This window comes from Electrophorus electricus, chromosome 6 (assembly GCF_041902795.1).
Source record: "Electrophorus electricus isolate QZ-2024a chromosome 6, ASM4190279v1, whole genome shotgun sequence".
In the NCBI taxonomy this organism is placed as follows: Eukaryota; Metazoa; Chordata; class Actinopteri; order Gymnotiformes; family Gymnotidae; genus Electrophorus; species Electrophorus electricus.
The window spans coordinates 31,454,556-31,472,966 of NC_137502.1; the positions used below are offsets into that span (position 1 = coordinate 31,454,556).

At 48.8% G+C, this 18,411-nt stretch overlaps 2 protein-coding genes across 8 annotated transcripts in view; both read right to left on the reverse strand.

Annotated features, from left to right (window-relative positions):
- The window catches only part of camsap3 (calmodulin regulated spectrin-associated protein family, member 3), a 22,758-nt gene extending 11,911 nt beyond the window's left edge, over positions 1-10,847 (reverse strand). For 3 of the 7 annotated variants that reach the window (XM_035525201.2, XM_081716446.1, XM_035525198.2), the window contains exons 1-2: positions 10,188-10,845; positions 3,612-3,862 (exon numbers count right to left, since the gene is read on the reverse strand). In XM_035525201.2, the coding sequence (XP_035381094.2) occupies positions 3,612-3,862; positions 10,188-10,320 (384 nt within the window). In that variant the 5' untranslated portion in view covers positions 10,321-10,845. Of the gene's footprint in view, positions 1-3,611; positions 3,863-10,187 lie in introns of all 7 variants that reach the window. The other 4 variants (XM_081716447.1, XM_035525199.2, XM_035525200.2 and 1 more) reach the window with 4 other exon arrangements.
- Positions 10,848-11,084: 237 nt separating this feature from the next.
- Positions 11,085-18,353, reverse strand: xab2 (XPA binding protein 2). The gene is made up of 19 exons (XM_027017305.3): positions 18,196-18,353; positions 17,691-17,839; positions 17,469-17,592; positions 17,068-17,265; positions 16,546-16,680; positions 16,148-16,312; positions 15,896-16,040; positions 15,645-15,796; positions 15,284-15,403; positions 15,045-15,176; positions 14,821-14,952; positions 14,563-14,676; positions 14,281-14,443; positions 13,829-14,019; positions 13,434-13,556; positions 13,104-13,275; positions 12,701-12,827; positions 12,440-12,549; positions 11,085-12,354 (listed from the first exon to the last, which is right to left on the reverse strand). The coding sequence occupies exons 1-19, from the start codon at positions 18,229-18,231 to the stop codon at positions 12,293-12,295; spliced, it is 2,550 nt and encodes an 849-aa protein (XP_026873106.1). The 5' UTR covers positions 18,232-18,353; the 3' UTR covers positions 11,085-12,292.
- Positions 18,354-18,411: the final 58 nt, after the last annotated feature.

The window sequence follows — 18,411 nt, forward strand, 5'->3', positions numbered from 1 at the left end:
ATTTAGCTGCATGCCGCACACGGTGACTTGGTCTACACACCACTACTTTCACTGCTACTACGGTTACCATTACTACTACTGTTACTGTAACAGATACCGAGGTACACAGCAGAGGGCCAGCACACCGGGGATGTGGGGGCACTCGCGCGTGCCACTCACCTCACATTTGGCCTAGTGGGAAAGCGAAAGCTTGCCTGGCCTGAGATCAGCATTTGTATGTCAAGACCAGTCCTTGGGCCATATATAGAAGATTTCTCCAGATCTAGGATCAGTTGTATGGCTTTCAGATGCCAACAGACCACATGACAGACGAGCGCTCAATTACCTTGGAGCACTGCGACGATTAGACAGAGTGCGGGGCTGATTTCAAATCAGTCCTCTAGCTGTACATGCCACTACACTGTTCTGTGAAGGCCACGCCTCTGAGAGTTCTCAGGGACTTCGATTGAGGGCGGCCTGACGGGCAGAGAGGAGAGCCAATCACTCCCAGCGTTGAACTGCCAGCTCTTCTTACAAACAACCTATTGGGGTCAATACGACTGGGCCTCGTTTTAAAACAAGGGGACCCGAAGCCTGCGAAAAGAACATGCCTACTGGAGGTTGGACTGCCTTATCTCCAGAGCCTGGACACCGTGTCCCATATTCTCCTCCTCCTCTGGCAGTGCGTGTGCACCCCCTCTGTTATAATCATTAACTCTCTCGCGTGGAACAGCAGGTCAGGGGGCCAAATTCTCCAGCGCATGCCGCCACACAGCCAGGGTGCAATAAACCACGTGTAAAAATGGCAAAAGCATACGCGTGAACACACACACACACACACACACACTTTGTGTGACTGGTGGGCCAGCGTAGCTCCGTACTGTGGATGTGCTGATTTTTCCCCCCCAGAAGGGGATGTTGGTTTCAGAGGGTTAAGCCACCGGAACACGAGGTTTTAGCTGTCCGGAGTGCACGGCTGGGGGTGGTTTGTGGTTTGGGGGCCGAGCTGAGAGGATAACGACGTTGCCCCGGGGTGGATGTGTAGGGAGTGGGGAAGAAGACCTACAGCACGTGCCAGACGACAGGATGTCCAGCGAGCTATGAACACATGGGGAGTGCATGTCCCTGGAACGGATCCGCTCTGACAGGGGAGAAATAAACTGATAGATAAAGTGGGAGAGTGTGGGGGAGGGGGAGCGAGAGAGACAGAAGACAGAGACACACAGCACAGATGTGGATGTAGTGTTGTTGTAGTGGTGAGCACTCCATAACAAACGAGAGGAACAAGAGGAAGCAGGATTCAGTGCAGGAGGTCGGAACGGAGATTTGGATTCCCCGTGCCGGTCCGGCCAGAACCCACTAAGCCCAATCACATGCTCGCCCTAATGAGAGGCTAGCGAGGACCTGCTGTGCTGCGGAGCACAGAGCACAAACAACCGGCCAGGTCACCATAGCAACCAATTATGACCCACAACGCCCCTGCCCAGCCGCATGCTTGCGTGCAAAGCATTCAGCTAAGCGGCCGCACAGCGTTAACGGCGCCAACTCCAGCCACAGCGAACTCCACCAGCAAAGAGAACAGTGACATCACTGCGCAACAACGTTCAAGGGGTGGTGGGGGGGGGGGGCATTTAACGGAGACGTAGGTTCAGCCCTCAGAGCCGGGGGCTCGCTGTGGGGGTGGCCGTTTCCGGGAAACGTCACGTGCTGGTGCCAACCACAGCCCTCTCTCGGAGCAGACGCACGCGTAAACGCTCTGGCAACAACAGCCAAACCCGCCCATCCGGACGGGGAGCACGTGAACGCAACGAGGAAACGGCACAATCACAAGACTTTGTTGTCTAATGTGCGGTCATGGGGGGAAAAGGTGATGTTAAATAAAAATAAACAACTCAAAAAAAAGAAGAACATTTTGCTTGGTTTAGTAGAACCACATGCTGCCAGGCCTTTGATGTCCTGAGCCTTAAAAAAAATCATCAGCAAAGGGCTTCAAATGTAGACCCCACTCTGACTCCAAGTTTCAAACCCAGAGCAGTAATTTAGTTCCATCACCCCGAAACTGGCAGCAGACCTTCAGGAAGAGGACGGAATTCTTCATCCTGGCCCTTTTTTCGGCTGAACCAATGAAGCGGAACTATAAATGCTGGGCACAGCTGGCACAGGGCCAGCGCCACGCAGTCCTGGCACAGGGCACAGGCAGTTTAGACCCAGGCCACGCCCCCTCATCATGCTTCCTCATGCAGATGGTGTCCAAGTAGTGAGAGAAACGTGTACAGTATGCTGACTGATTTGAGAGAGAAAGAGAGAGAGAGAGAGAGAGAGAGAGAGAGCGCTGTGGGGGGATGCCCGTTTTTCATCTTTATTCTCAACAGTAAAATCAGTAGCTCCACAGTGACATTGTTCTCCTTGCTGGAGTTATGCACAGCGCGTAGGAGGCAGTTTCCTGCTTTAGTGCCAAAGCGCTAAGCTTCGCTCCGGATCGCTGCTGTTTGAAAGTCGTGTGCTGGCGGGAGCTCCCCCCCGTGCTGCTCCGGCTTCCTAATGCTGCAGCAATGTGACCCACTTTTCCCCACCAGCCGCTGCCAGAGCCAGCCCCAGCGATCCCTCCCACCGTCAGACAGCACCCGCTGAACCCAGAGCTCGCTGCCGCACCACGCCAGGCCTGTCGCCATGACACTGGCACAGTGCCTGCTGCCATGGCCACCGGACAGAAGTGACCAGGCACACAGAGAGATCACTGCGGGGATAGCGCACACACGCATTTGCACACGCATTTGCACACGCACACACACACACCCCCTGTGCATTTCTGTTACAAAGCATAGCAGAGAAGAAAAAAAGGCAGAGCGAAAAGAAAATGAAATCAGCGAGAGAGAAAATGAAAGAAGCAGGACAGCAGAGACATCTGGGACAAATAAAGCAGAAGTGCCTACGCGTCTGTTTACAGCATGCGGACCTTTCGGCCAGTGGGATGTTGTTTATTTCAAATAAAGAAGAGAAGAGAACAGAAGCAGCCTGTGATCAGAGTGGCTCCCTCGTCCATGTGCACAGACACTGTTGATGTGCGTGGATGGGGCAGGACAGACCTCAGCCCCAGGGCCAGGGGTCCACGTACTACCCAACAGCCTCCTCTCTTCGCCAGATGCACAAGCTTCAGAGAGCAGAGAAGCACGGTGCTGTCATCTACAGCTGAGGGCACTCAGCCTAATGGCTGTGGGGGTGTGAGGGTGGGGTGGGGTGGGGTGGGGGGGAGCCCCGCCCTATCCCATCCAGCCGCGCCCCACCCCTCCTTCTCCCACTCTCCTGTGCAGAACCCAGGCAGCTGAAACAATCCCTTCCATATCCTGGCGAGGTCAAAGGCCAACTGCTGGATTGATTCTCGCGCATGGATGGATTCTGGGTGCAGCTGACTCAGCTGTGCTCACCACCAGAAACGATCCGTGCTCAATAACTCACAGACCCCACGCCATGAGCTTCTGTGAAAGCCCACCTCTCCCATCTCTCTCACACTCACACACACACACACACACACACACACACACACACACACACACACACACACACACACACACACACTTCTCCTCTTTGCATGCTTCTGACGGGAATAGATCTGCAACCCAGCCCAATCTCACCATCTTGATGGGTTTGTGGCGCAGGTCAGCCTCGGTCACGGGCGTGCTCTGGTCCCTGGGGGCCAGGCCCTTCTTCGCAAGGGCCTGAAGGAGGCTGGGGGCGTCCCTGGGCGGCTCCTTGGCCAGCAGAACACCGTAGGTGCGGCAGTACAGCTCCGGTGACAGCAGTAGCCGTGTGACGGGCGGCTTCAGGTGCTCCTGTTCGTATTGGTCGCAGTAGAAGGGGTTCCGCAGCTCCACCGGAACATTCTCTACACAGCGGTGCACACACACACACACACACACACACACACAATGAATACATTCTCCCTGCTATTACAGGTACAGCTACATGACAACATATAACGGTGTAACATTAAATCTCAGATGCAGGGTAGAAATGTACCTAGCAAAACTGGCCACCTAGCATACATTTACATAACGCATGCAGATGCAAACAGAAATATATTTGCCGCATGGTCCTGTTCCTACAGGTGCCCACGGGCTGACAGAGCTGGGACTGCGCTGCTCCCTGTTTACAGTAGCAGCAGCACTAAGATGACTGAGGGATGAAGGACCTTGGGTGAGGAGACCTGGGCAACGGGTGGAGCACCCGGGCTGCTACTGTGTCATACTGGCGTTTCTGTGCAGTCTGAGGAGGCCCACCCACACACACACGCCTGTTTTCGGTGCTGTGGGGTGAAGGAAATGCGGCTAAAAATGTAACTCGAACCACTTCACCAAAAGGGAAGCAGTGACCCACATACAGTGCAAAGCTCCACTACAATGGCCGATCCAGAGTCTCTCACATACATATACACACACACACACACACACACACACACACACACACACACACACACGTAGCTGCAGCACTATGTTTAAGGTACACACAGAGAGAGAGGGAGCAGTTTTGGGCCGCCCGGACACAGCTACTGCAAACACGCGCCAAAGCAAACACAAAGCCCTGAGAAAGTCAAACCTGAAAAGGTATACTGCACACACCCACTATAAACTGGTTCGACCGCAATTTACGGCCAATTAGAAACGCAAGGTGATGGCAGTATGTTCCTGCAGTGCACGCATGCACAGACACACACACAGTAAGTGTGAAGCAGAAGGACTGGTTCTAAGATGTGTAAAGCACACAGGGAAGGACAAGGTTTAACTCACAGCACCATTCCTACTCGCCCTAACCATCCCAGTTCTAATGCTCCCAGGAAGTCCGGTTCTGACTCGAATGGTGCCGTAGATGGCCCACCTCAGTGCGGCCCGTTAAAGCCCCACGAAGCTTAAACACTCAGGTTCGAGCACATCGTTCACAAAGCCACACGTCGGGTTAAACGCTAAACAGACACATGAAAGCAAGAGCACAATAAAACTGTTAATTTAGGTCAACATGCTGTCTGCCAGCCATGTGCTACGAAAGGTTCCAACCCAGAATGCAAAGCAAGATGCAAAGTGTTGCACAGTGTGTGATCAGCACGAGCGATAGAGGCGTTGCTCGGCCCGGGCCAGTGGGAGGTCACGGCGGTGTACCGCTCCTCGAGAGGAAGAGGTGAAGATGGAAACCTGGAACCAGGGTAGGGGCAGGGTAAAGCATAGACACCCGTGGGCCCCGCGCCTCGGATCAAAGATGCGCGAGCGAGCACATACGCGTACATACCTGCAAACACAAATACCTGTTCATAGCCAAAGTAAACATACGGTTCAAGGAGGAAATGAAAGGACAGAGAACCTGAGCGAAAGAGAAGACTTCAGTTCAGCCAACCAGCCTAAACAAAGAATCAGCTGACCGCTGTCTACAGTGTCTCCTTAACACACTATTATGAGAGCAAACAGCAACTCCTTATGTCAACAGTCGTGAAATACCACGTACAATAAACCTCACTTCTCTATCTCTCGCGTCTCCAGATACCACCTCCCCCAATCAGACGCTGTTGGGTGCTAAAATTATGTCTAGACTGCATATATATATATTGAATTACACATACAATATACAGACTTAACACTGAATACTGAATATTACTTAAGATATAACCACGACGCTCATCAGCTGAACAAGAAGGTTTAAAGGAAACAGGCAGGCTTTCGTAATGGCTCTGAGAGACAGCAGCAGCAAGGCGTCACTGGCCCTCCTGACGGCAGTTATGTGCCGCATCGATCGAGCCATCAGTACCACACGGACCTCGCCGACTGGCAAGACCTGAGGAAGACGGAGCAGGCGCAAGGAACTTCTGCATGACTTCTTTAACCCAAATTCAGCCTTCGTGACGGAGAGCGGCGGCTTGCCTTTGATCTCGAGTGCTGTTGTCATGGGGACGCAGAGCATCAAGTGCTCTTTCTTTCCGTCGGAGGGCATTGCAGTTGACATAATAAGGAGATCGCGGCTGTGGGAAAGGAGATGGCCTCTGATTCAAAACTCTAGAGGCTCGAGACGCGCCGTACGTGAAAACAAGCGCCCAGGTGCCAAGGTGCATCTAAACCACATTGGGTATTTAAAAATATACTACATCAATTTTACTTCTCATAAAGCTCCAATTTAACACAAATCACCTCACATGTGCGTGCGAACAGACGCACCAAAAAAAAAAAAAAAAAAGGTAATCCACTTTTGATCATTCACGGCTTTCTTTTAGAAATATGCAGTAATCTGTGAGGTTAACCAGGAAGAGTTCATGGTGCAGCATTCTTCACTTTTACTGGTGAAGGGAAACCAGCCCACTGACATGCGGACTGTGCACCAGGAACACGAGGACGCCCTTCTCCAATAATGTGAAACAGGTTTCTTGTAGCTAAGAGCAAACTCAGTGGAAACATTGTCACTGGCATTTCACTCCCAAACAACCCTGAACCACAGGAATTAGGAGGCGGCTCTGTTTTTTCTCCTGTGTGCCCTTAATCCTGTGTGACGGCAGCATAAGCCTTTATGATGTTCCATGAAGGTGTGCATGCCGTCAAGCATCGCACATCCTGAGATTTCCAGTTTGATTTCAAGCACCTTTATCGCCCAATTAAGGGCGGGGGTGGTGTTACGTGCGGCACTGACAGGTCAGTGTTTCTAGCATCCATGTGCAAACGCGGCGAGCCGATTCAAACTGGCTACAAGCCGACAGGACGGCTCTGTGCTCTACGGGCCGACAGGACGGCACCCACCAGGCGGTTACAGCCCTCCCAACACATTAGAGCCCTCCGCTCAGTCAAACAAGTCCTCCTCGTTCCCTCATTTGTTTTCAAACGTTTAAAGAGGATGACATTTGTACCGAGCACATTTAAGAGGATTATCTTCCACTCCACCCACCCACACACAATTAAAATTGCTCTTAAGGTGTTGAGTTATACCTTTGAAGCAAATTTCTTTTTTTTCTTTTTTTTTTTTTTCTTCGTAACTTTCGGTCAGAGTGTACTCTCACACTCCTAGTAAAGATGACGTGACAAACCCATGACAGCCACAGGTAGGATGAGGTTGACGAGCTGTTTCAACAACAGCTGTCAAGGGTTTTGAAAGGAATGTCGGGCAGCACCACTCCTCCCATACCACCATCAATACACTCTCCTTACCTGCCGAGTCACCATGGTGACGCAGTGATGGAGCAGTGGTGACTCACTATGGCAGCAAGCCTTCTGTTGGATGGCAGGGCGGAGCCAAGGGGGCTGGGTGATGTAGGTACCATTAAGAGCCTTTTTATTTTGTCATGAGGTGTGGGAGGCCACCTGTTGGTTTGGGAAGGCCTGGACTCCCCCCAAAAAGTCACCCTTTATGTTCAGTTGTTCAACTTGACTAAGGGGGGGGGGGGGGATGAGGTGGCCCATCTCTAAGTGTTGACGGTTCCATTTCTCACTGATGCACCACTTTTTGTTTATAAGATGCTCCCCATCTTTCAGCCAGGCTGAGCTAAGTAATGGATACTGTTGGCATAATGCTTCAGCTTTATTCAAAGTAAATACAGCCCCCACAGAAAAGAAAAAGAACACCCACACGCTCGGAGAGCACATGGATAATGCAGGTAGCAATTAGCAGCGTGGAGTGTTCCTGGTTGGCACAGACAGGATGTAGAACTGCACCGCGACCTGTGCCGGTACACCGGGGCTGCTGGTGTCCAGAGAGAACGCCCAGCTTGCACTTGGGCCCTAACGGCACTTGGCACCTCTTGCCGGGGCTCGGCAAACATGGAAGCCCCGAGCGCCCAAGCTGTGGTGGAGACAAGTTAGCACACGCCTCGCCCACGAGTACACGCGACCCAATTAGTTGCCTAATTATGTCGGTGAAGTCGCTGGAACTGCGGCACAGGTGGTGAGGCGCTACAGGCCCAAAATATCCGCTCACTTCCCGAAATGCATTGAGTAATAAATAAATTATGCCGGTCGTACAAAGCACAGTTGCGTCTCTGGGGGGCAGGGGCAGGAGAGGGTCCTGTAGTTCCCAGGCTGGGAAGCGAGCATGCAGTAAACAGGGTGGCAGTGGGTGTCTCATCCATAGGGCACAGGAACCAGAGGAGAACCGATGAAGTCAACAAAGTGTGTCAGGAACACTAGTACAGTTGTGGTTCAGTAGGATCATGTTGCACTGGACTGACACGCACACACACACACACACAGGCCTAACTTGCCTAATCTTGTGTTTTTCCGCCTGCCCTGCAGGTCAGGGTGTGTGACCTCGCCCAGAGGGTTTGGTCAGGGCAGTACTGTCGCCGATGTAAAAAGTGAGTGCAAACACTGATGATGGTGATGGCCGATTCTGTCACCAATGGCACATGAGCAGAGTTCAGAAAGCTCAAATGAGTTCAGACGAAACAAATCCCACTGGAGTGTGTATGTTTGTTTAGATCTGAACCATAAGACTGCTAGGCTACCTACCTAAAAGTCATAATCCAACAGTAGATGTCTGTTTTTGTAACTTTTCAGCAGCTGTTTCACTGGGCTTAACTCTTTATGATCACTGTGTGTGTGTGTGTGTGTGTGTGTGTGTGTGTGAGACCCCTTAGCACAGGCTGTTTTGTACACTGGCCAAAAAAAACCTCAAAGACAACACAGGAATGTAGAGAAATTCATGAATTAACATTCATTAGGAGAACACAAAAGGATAGTAAGAGTTCTTCAACACACACACACACACACACACACACACACTCGCTCTACTAAACTTTCTAACGAATTTCCACATCTCCAATGTCTATTTTTGGACAATGTTTACCTTCAAAGTTTATCTTCAATGGAACCACTGGAGTCAAGATTTTAGTATGACCACGTTCAGCGTACACTGTGATGCAAAGGCCTTAAAGGCAAGCTAGCCCTGTCTGGGCCACAGGCTATAATCCAGCTTCTCCCAAAGATAAGACAGGTAGTAAACAACAAAAACAACAACAACAACAGACAACTGGTAAAGAAAACAGGGCCCTGAGGTTTGGGTGCAGAACTTGATTATCACACTCTTTTCCAGTAAACTCAGAGTAAACTCAGCTTCAGCAGATTCGTGTTGGGTCTTGAACACAAGGCTGTCTGCCAGACATGTCCTGAGCAGACAACAGCTGATAATGGAGCCAAACACACTGGTATGTTTCTGAAACCTTGAAGCCTTTATAAAATGATGGATAAGAGCTGGCGCATAAAGTCCGTTGCTAGAGCAAGAATACTTTTGGTTTCCAGAAAAGCAAAGCCCAATTTTTAATGGAGTCCCTCAGAGAGGAAGTGGAATACAAGTTATCTGTGTAACTGTGCCTTCAGGAAATGGTACACAGCCTATGGGGGAAAACATTGCTTCAGGTGGACATTGTGGAGGGAAGACATTCAGCCCACGCTGGACTAAACTGAACAACCGCGGGATCTGAGCCCAAAGTAAATATGAAAGGGTCTTAGGACGAGTGAAAAGCTCCCAGAAAACATCAGAAATGGCGAAAGTCCGTCCCTTCTACAGCGTGTTTGGGGACGGGGGCGTCGACAAAAGGACCCGTGTTAGTGGGTGCGCGCTCTGGTCAGTGACAGGCCAGTGGTTTCGTAGCACGCTCTCAAAATAACGCCCATTTACATTTAAGTGAAAGGGAAAAAACTCCACAACAAACGGACATTCCTTGAGAATGTCGTACCTATTGTGTGTGTGAAATCGTGACCTAGTGGAAAAAAAACCGGTATGGGGCAAATAAAGGGGCAGGTTACCCTGATTCATGAGTAGTCAATTTATTCAAATAACGAGATTACCGACACTTGTTTCAGCCGTGGCCTCCTTTAGTTTGGCAGTCGAAAAAGCTATACTCCCTGTTGTAGTTTATGTCAAATGACAATTTCATGCGACCCATTTAACTAGAAGTGGATTTTAAGACAATATGCCTGCATCGGAGTAGGGTGTTTATCGTAGGGTATATTCGTAAAACACCCTGAACATCTCGCCGGGTGAGCATAAAGCTATCCACGCATGCTTCCACCTTTCAGCCTTTGTGTGTCTCAAAAACGCTGAGTTTACACACAGCCTATTCACCTTCACGCCTCCTTTTCATGGTAATGGAAGACAGAAAGAGGAAAACATTTATAGATAAAGGTTGGACAGAGGGGAACAGGGACGGCTTGTCTGTTGTAGGAAATAAGATATAGCAGTGTTCATACCTGCATTGCCGTAAGATTTTGCCAGCAGCCATCCTACACTGCCGCATATCTTGGCTCTGCTAAAATCATACTGATCCAAGGGTTTTATGTCCGGGACCACAAAAGTCTTCCTCATCGCATTCGAGTCCACCATAGCGAGTCCAAAGACAGGCCGTGTGGAGGAAGAGAGGAAAAACAGAAAGAGGCGAGGTAGTGCCGTAAAACAGGGGAAAATTAAACAGTCATCCTTTCATATCTCACTGCATTCAGTGAAACGCGGATATCGGGTGGCGTCCTCACGGAAAATGAGTATCCAGAAAAAGTGGCTTCTTAGTCATAAAATATTCCTTCTTGGGCTTCTTTCCACGCATCCAAATGACAACCAGGTATACAAAAACGACTCAAAGCACCTTACAGAGCGGTTTCAGCTTCTTTCTGGATAAGAGTTTATTTTTGACCCCGTTTCAGAGTCCGCATCACCCCTCGCTCGGCTGAAACGCTCCGTTGACGACTGATTTCCAGGTGCTCCACACGCATGTCACTCAAGCCACTGCCATCCAATAGGATCCACTATACGTGACAACGCATAAATCTGGGCGGGATTAGCGCTCCTAAATCGACTAGCAGGTAGGGAGGTGTTTTCCCCCTTTCCAAACAGGTGCAGTAGCGGTGCAATTTGGTTGAGAAAGTACACTATTATTTTGAGATGAATGGAAAATATATAGAAACTGTCCGGTCACACTGCCCGGGGTCTTATGATGGGTGAGAGCTACAAGCTACGTGTTCATTTTATATATATATATATATATATATATATATATATATATATATATATATATATATATATATATATATATAAAATATATGATCACACACACACGCGCGCGAGCGGAATTGGATAAAGGTGCAAAACCAGAATCAAATTTCTCCATTTATTTAACACTTTAAGTCTTTAAGAAGGGTTTTCCTGAAAGTAATTTATCCTGTTGTTTGTCAGTCATATTTTGTGAAAATCGCCGAGTGACTTACCCTGAGTCCTACAAAAAGTATATTTATGAAATTTCAGACATGATTAGAATGACTTGATTCCACATTTATTGTAACAAATAGTGCCTCTAAACTCAGGGCTGCATTAACCTCGGAATTTTAATAACACTTGAATTCGCTGGAATAGACAACTTTGCATGTAAAGATTAGAAAATATTTCGTGAAACTGTCCCGAGTTTTACTTTATCTAAGTGGGAAATGCGTACGAAAAATAAACCGTTTTACCGTAAATAATCCAATTTTTGAAAGTTAAAATAAAGCCGTAATGTAGGCAGTTACTGTACCCTAGATCCTAATTTTCAACTCCACCTCATATGTCCTTGGACGTCGTCAGGAAGACTGCGCCTGTACCAACAATTTAACCGCCGTAGGACTGGCTCACTTAACCATGATAATCCAATTATGGGAGAACGTGACTTTTTTTGTTTATTCTGTGAGATTTAGCATCTTCTAAAAGAAATGCCTGGTGAATAAACAAGACACATTAAAACGTTCTCAAGGTATAGTTTCATCAAATTAAATTCCATTTTCACATGAATGGAATGGTGTGCAGTAAAAACGAAGGCTGACAACGAAAACGTATTACTGCTGACAGCAATCCCACAACGATCGGCACACACATGTATGTATTCCAACTCCCCACTGTTTCAGTTTTGCATACTGCAAGTCTTGGCAAGCCAAGCTCTGGCACCTGATTTCTGTGCTGAAGATCTTGTCCAAAACGCATTATGTTTAGTAATGTAGCAGTAGTTCATTAGTCTTACATAAGCAGAGAGAGAACAAACATTACTGGTGTTTAAAAATGTGACATTTTAGTGTCCAGTCTAACTTGTGTAAATTGTGAATGTGAGAAAGAGCGACATCTTGTGTTCTGAACTGGTACTTTGAAAATGCTGGACACCAGCACAGATGAAAAACAACAATCTTTAACCTCAACCTTACAAAGTCCACAAAGGCTTGACCACGTCAGACCAGTCATTTGCCTTTTTGTTTTTTTTTGCAAATATCTTCTGTTTCTGGACAGGGGATTTCACACCCATGATGCATTATTTGTGGCCAAAAACATCAATGGTGATCTTTCACTCATCCTTCAGCCCTCCAAAGACGGCAGTGGGGACGCTCTTCTGCTCCAGCTGTACCTCTGTTTAAAAGGACAAAAGCAGCTCGTCAGACTACAGCACCAGTGTCATCAGCACAGATTTACCAGCCCTTGCAGGATGACTCACCGTCTGGTTCCTCATCCCCGTCTTCATCCTCCTCCTCATCATCAATGTTAATTTCATCTGGGTTGGCTTGCTTGGCCAGTTCCGCAAGTTCACTACGAGACGCGTCACTCCTACCACAAACATTAAGAAAAGAAAAAGGCCCAGGCATCTCAACAGAAGTTTTGTTTACCTAGTGAGCGCACGGGGCGGGTCACGTGAGATCCTCCAGTCTATGAAACCTGCGTAGGTAAACGAGAGTGTGACAAGGAGTGTTTACGGAACCTGACAAAGAGGATCTTCTCTTTGGGTTTGGGTTTGTCCTGTTCAGCCTCTGCAGCAAGTAGCTGGGCCTTCTGTTCCAACATCTTCATATCATCCACACCACTCTGACCCGGGGCCAGGTCTGACACTGATTGACACACACACACACACAGTGTATTTTAATCCTCACAGGATTAAATATACAGACTGATCATTCATTGCTTCCCAATCCTGGTCCTGGAGTACCACTGCACTGTATATGTTTCTCCTTGCAGACTCATTTTGAACTCGTGGTCTTCGTGCAGTGTGAGCAGTGAAACACGCGCCGCAGGCGTACTCAAGGATCAGGACTAACGGAAGCCGGCCCGATCCATCCCTGGACGTCCACACGTGCCCAGTGACGTGGAGCAGCTCTCCGACTCACCCGTGCCTGTGGCGCTGCTGGTCGCTTTGAGCATCTGCGAGGACATGAAGTTGACTTGTGTGTTATAGGTTGCCTGGACGCTGCGCTTTATGCGCAGCATCTCGCGGATCGTGTCCTCGTTTCCATGACGAATCTCAAACTCCTTCCACGTCTGCCAGAAATTGGCCGTCATCTGAGGAGGCGATGGAGCAGAGAGCAAAGGGCCGTTAAGAAGCTGCCGGGCACAAAGGAGGTCTAAAGGCACGCTCACCTTCCCATGAACACGTAAGATGGGAGGAGATGCCCGCACAGGAGTTAGAAGTGGGGCTCAGTTATGGGTGGGAGCCTCACCCTGGGGTCACACATCTGGGAGCAGTAGGAGTAGATGGCCCTCGCCCGGTCGATCTCCCCAAGTTTACTCTCCAGGTCAGCAAAGCGCAGACACATGTCTCGGGCATGCTCATCTGGAAGGACCTGCAGCACCAACAGAGCTCCGGTGAAACTCATTTACACAGTTCCCAAACACCCAGCCGAAGATCCAGACGAATTCACAAGTACTACGTGGTTACAAGTTTAATAATAATTTAATAATAGATTTATTATTTAATAATACATTTAATAATGGAGGTAAACAAACAAACAAACAAAGCAAAGCAAACACACACACACCACACCACGTGTCTACAATCACTGTGACCACTCCTGCCTCTCATGTTCAGACCCACGGCTCTGGAGCACCGCCGTACCTCGATGGCTTTCTGGTAGATGGACCTGGTGTGGGTGACCCCGTAGATCTCTGCAGCCCTCTTTATGTAGATGTTGAACATGTAATGGCGTTCTTCGGCCTCTACAGCCTGCGTGGCTCTCTCGTACACGGCCATGGCGTGCCTGGCTAGGCCAAACTCTTCCTCCAGCTTGGCGTACAGCAGGTAGATGGCTGTCCACAACACAGCATATAAAATCAGCAACTGACCACAGCACCTACGGCCCGAGTTAAAAAAAAAACTGCACTCGAAGAGCGGCGTAGTTTACAGGAAAGGTGGTACAGTTAACACCATTTACCTGAAAACTGCCTACAAAAATTTCTTGATTTCATGAGATCACGAATCAGAAAAGAATTTGATCAAGACTCCCAAAACCTCTTTGCTTTCCTTTATCAAGCAAGGATAATCTTAGCTGACTTAAGGGCTGACGTTACTTTTGGCAAACTTGGCCGGACACCCATCCAGAGCCTGCTCAAACAGGTCCCGTGCTCTTTCCAGCTTCTTGCCTCCGTAGCGGTCGATGAACTTGGTGAGGTACGTGTTCCAGATGTCATAGACGTTAGGCCACCTGAAGAGCGCAATGCCACGCTCGTACGCCTGAAAACGCACAAGGCGAAAGATTTAAACAAACCAAGTTATTAAAACAATTCAACAACCAGAAAATCTAACAGAATCTCATCAGAGACACTGAGCACAGATTCATGCTTCAGCCTTACCTTGAAGCTCTCCTCAAAGTAACTGTGTTCCTCGAGGAACATGGCATAGTTAATGATGATCTGAGGTGTGGCGATACGGAGGTCGATAATGCGGTCATACACTGCCTTTGTTGACTGCAAGGGGACAATGCACAGAATATCAATATATCAAACATCAATTAAAAAAGCTACATCAAAAGTTAAAACACATGACCCATATTTTTTGTTTGTGTAGAAGAGGAAAAAGAACCACACAATGTTTCAGTGTTTAAACGATACCTGGAACGTGCCGAGACTCTCCTCCAGATCTGCTAGCATAGACCAGACCTTCAGTGATTTGTACACTCGATTCTGCACCGGTTCTGATGCGTCAAAGTACTCCGCTTTCCTTGAGGGGATGGCAGTGGCTTTCTGTGGAAGGAGAGCATTTAATGGTGAGCCAGTGATGACTTGCATGTGATCAGTGACTTAACTTGATCAGCGTTTCCTTCGCCGTCTCTCACCCTGAGGATGCGGAGGGCCTGGTCGTAGTTCTCGTACCGCAGCTCCATCTCTCCGTATTCGCACCACACTGCGGCCAGGTCATCCACCTGCTTGTAATGAACCTTGGTGGCTTTCTCAAAGATGGTCCGGGCCTTGGAGGAGCATAGAACTGATGTGTTTACAACCGTAACTTCACAAAGGCTGTACTAAGAGAAACTCTCAGCACACAAGAGAGACTGAATGCGCATTTGGTTCTCACATCATCCAGCTGGTCGTTGTCCTCGTAGAACCTGGCGAAGGCGACCCAGAGGGAGTGGGGCTTCCCCGTGGCCTTCACGGGGTCCACTGTCTGTACGGCCTCCGTGTAGGTGTTGATTATCTGCATACACACACACACACACACACACACACACACACACCACAAATAGGTTTTCATTTCACTAGGTGTTGCCTCAAAACAGGCCAATTCGCAACACTACAAAATGGCTTTTTGGACACAGATTAAGGTCATGATCTGGTTAAGAGGTCTCCTGAAATACTTTTATACCCAAAGTAAGTGGGCAACACAACATGGGCATCCGGAGAACTAAACTGTGCCATGTGAAGTGGTCTGTGCCCACCTGTCGAGGGTTGCCCTCGTAGAGTTTGACCCTCTTGTGCCACTCGTGAACGTTGTGCGGGTTCTGCCGCAGCAGCACGCTGTTCAGTAAGAGCGGCCGCCGGGTGATGAGCTGCTCGAACCGCGCCAAGCGCAACTCCAGGTCGATGTCATCTACAGTGGAGGGATTAAGAGCTCGGTCAGGGCAGCTCTGGGGTTTAACTGCCACAGCATGGGGCAAGATGAGTAAGTCATTTCCCAGGAGTGTCTCACCGTCCTCGTCATTTCCCATCTCCGACGTGGTCTCCATCTTGGCAGCAATCATGCTCTCCTCAAACTGGGCGTAGCTGTCAAACACCTGCGTGAAGTCTCGGACGGTGACCACCGTCTGGATCGCCTCCTCGTACACATCCCGCGCCTTGAAGGATGGCAGGCAAGAGACGGCAGACGTTTGTGCGCTGTCTGCAGAGTTGGGACGACTACACCCTCCTTAGAGGCGATGCAGACAGAGGCGTGGAGGCGTACCTTCTCAAAGTGGCCGCTGCGGATGTAGTAATCGGCCAGGGAGCACCACAGCTTGCCCAACTGGTCTGTGAAGCGAGTGAGCCCACCACGGATGATGGCGCCCACGTTCAACGAGGTCACCTTGTCCGGGTTCTGAGAGATGAGGTCGCACAGCTCGTGCCAGAGCTGCAATGAGAGGAGTCCGTTTATTTACATAAATATTTACATATTGAGAGTCAGTTTATTTAGCTCATAATCAAAGCAAATAGCTTTTGTGGCACTAGTTCTTCAGACAGAGAACATTTGACCTAAAAGACCTACATTTGACCTAAAAGCTTACAAGCCTTGTTCAAGTACATATGAGCTGACATGTCATGACAGAATTCATTAAATGCCCAGGAAATAAAACACACGCTGACCTGGTAGTTTGACTTCCCCTCCTTTGAGACAAAGTTTTCATCATTGACCACAGCCCCTAAGCGGACTGCTGCTTCATCCAGACGGCCAACAGAGCGCAGATAATCAATGTACTCCTCCGCGTTCTCTGGAGAAAGCTGACCGGTACATCAGAGGAGAGTGTTGGATACGGAACGACCCCGACCCAGCGCTGGGTGTTGGATACGGAACGACCCCGACCCAGCGCTGGGTGTTGGATGCGGAACGACCCCGACCCAGCGCTGGGTGCTGGATACGGAACGACCCCGACCCAGCGCTGGGTGCTGGATACGGAACACCCAAAAGGTGTACTTTTGGGAGGCCATCCAGGCTACACTTCTGCTGTTTAATTCCTTACTGGTACTGTTCCATAAATTCCTAACTGAGATAGCATGAAGCATAGATATCAAATGCAATGTAATGCTAACGTTTCATGCTGCATTATATTGTCAGTAGGATAAGCTTTCTCGAGTGAGCGTTCATCGGTCGAACACACTCCCTCTTACCTTGAGGTACCTGCGGTAAACACGAATGGCGGTCTCAGGCAGGGGTAGGTTTCGAGCAAAGGTGAGGTACAAGGGCCAAATCCGGGAATGCTGGGTAATGGGCAGGGCCCTGAGCGCACGGTCAAACGTCCGACGGCTCCGTGTGATTTTGCGCTGGGACACCATGAACTGACAGTAATCCAGCCATATCCTCGGCATCTGAAAGAGATATTCAGCAAAAGCAATACGGAGAGGCCAGCTATTATTTCAACACCACCTTGTCAATGATGCTCATTCATCATTTGATACATTTCAATTTCAATCTAAATTTAAACATCGGTTCCAAACTGTAAGTAGGTCAACACTTATGTATTGCAGTGGCTAATCAATGTCATTTATAAAATACTTTTTTTGCCATTTACCTTGTGCATGAATACCAGCGCTCTCTCGTGGCAGTTATTGATCTCTTCATATGCTGGATCTGTTACGCATTTTCCTTTAACTTGCTTCCTCCTCTCTCTCAGATAGTTGTACCACAACTTGTAACTGTGTAATTGACACAAGTATTTCAAACACGACCTCTTTATACCCGACACACACGTCTGCAAAGCCGAGCAGTGGAGGGCGCACTGTTAACCATTTACCTGCCAGGCAACTCTTTAAGCGCTCGTTCGTATATCATATTAAGTACGGACTTGGGTCCATTTTGTTTGTGCTCAATATATCTCATCCAGCACTTGACGGAATATGGATTCCGTATTATTTCTTCTTCGTATGGCAAATCATCTTCTTCCTGAGATCAGGAACGGAGTCAAGGATTAGAGGACACTGTAGATGTAATTGCGGAGGTAAACTTGGTGTCTATCCTGCTAAGCTAGGCAGCTACGAACTAACGAAAAGTTCACTATTAGCTAGCTTGCTAACTGACCTGCAGTTAAAGGTCACAATATGTTTTAATGACAGTAAGGACGAGCAAAGAAGTGCCACGTTTCCACACAACTAAACTAACAGGTACGCGGGTAGCTAAATGTTACTGAAATTGAAATGACATAGCTAGTTCGCTAACCTAGCCTAGCTACGTTAGCTCGCTGTCTAACTTTGAATAAGCCCCGCAAACACATTGTAAATATCTTACAATACAGTACATACAAACACAACGTCTGGTTTTGCGTTAAGAACCGGCATGTTCGTCTTCTCTTCAGAATCGTGTTATAAACAAGACTAACACAGCAATACGGCTAGCGGCTACCGCTGAACGTGTTGTGAGCGCAGCTAGGCTAGCTCCGCCCCGCAGGGCTCCGTGCGCTGCTATTGGCTACGGGACACGTTTTCTTCCTCGTCTAATAAACACGGACTTGTTCATAG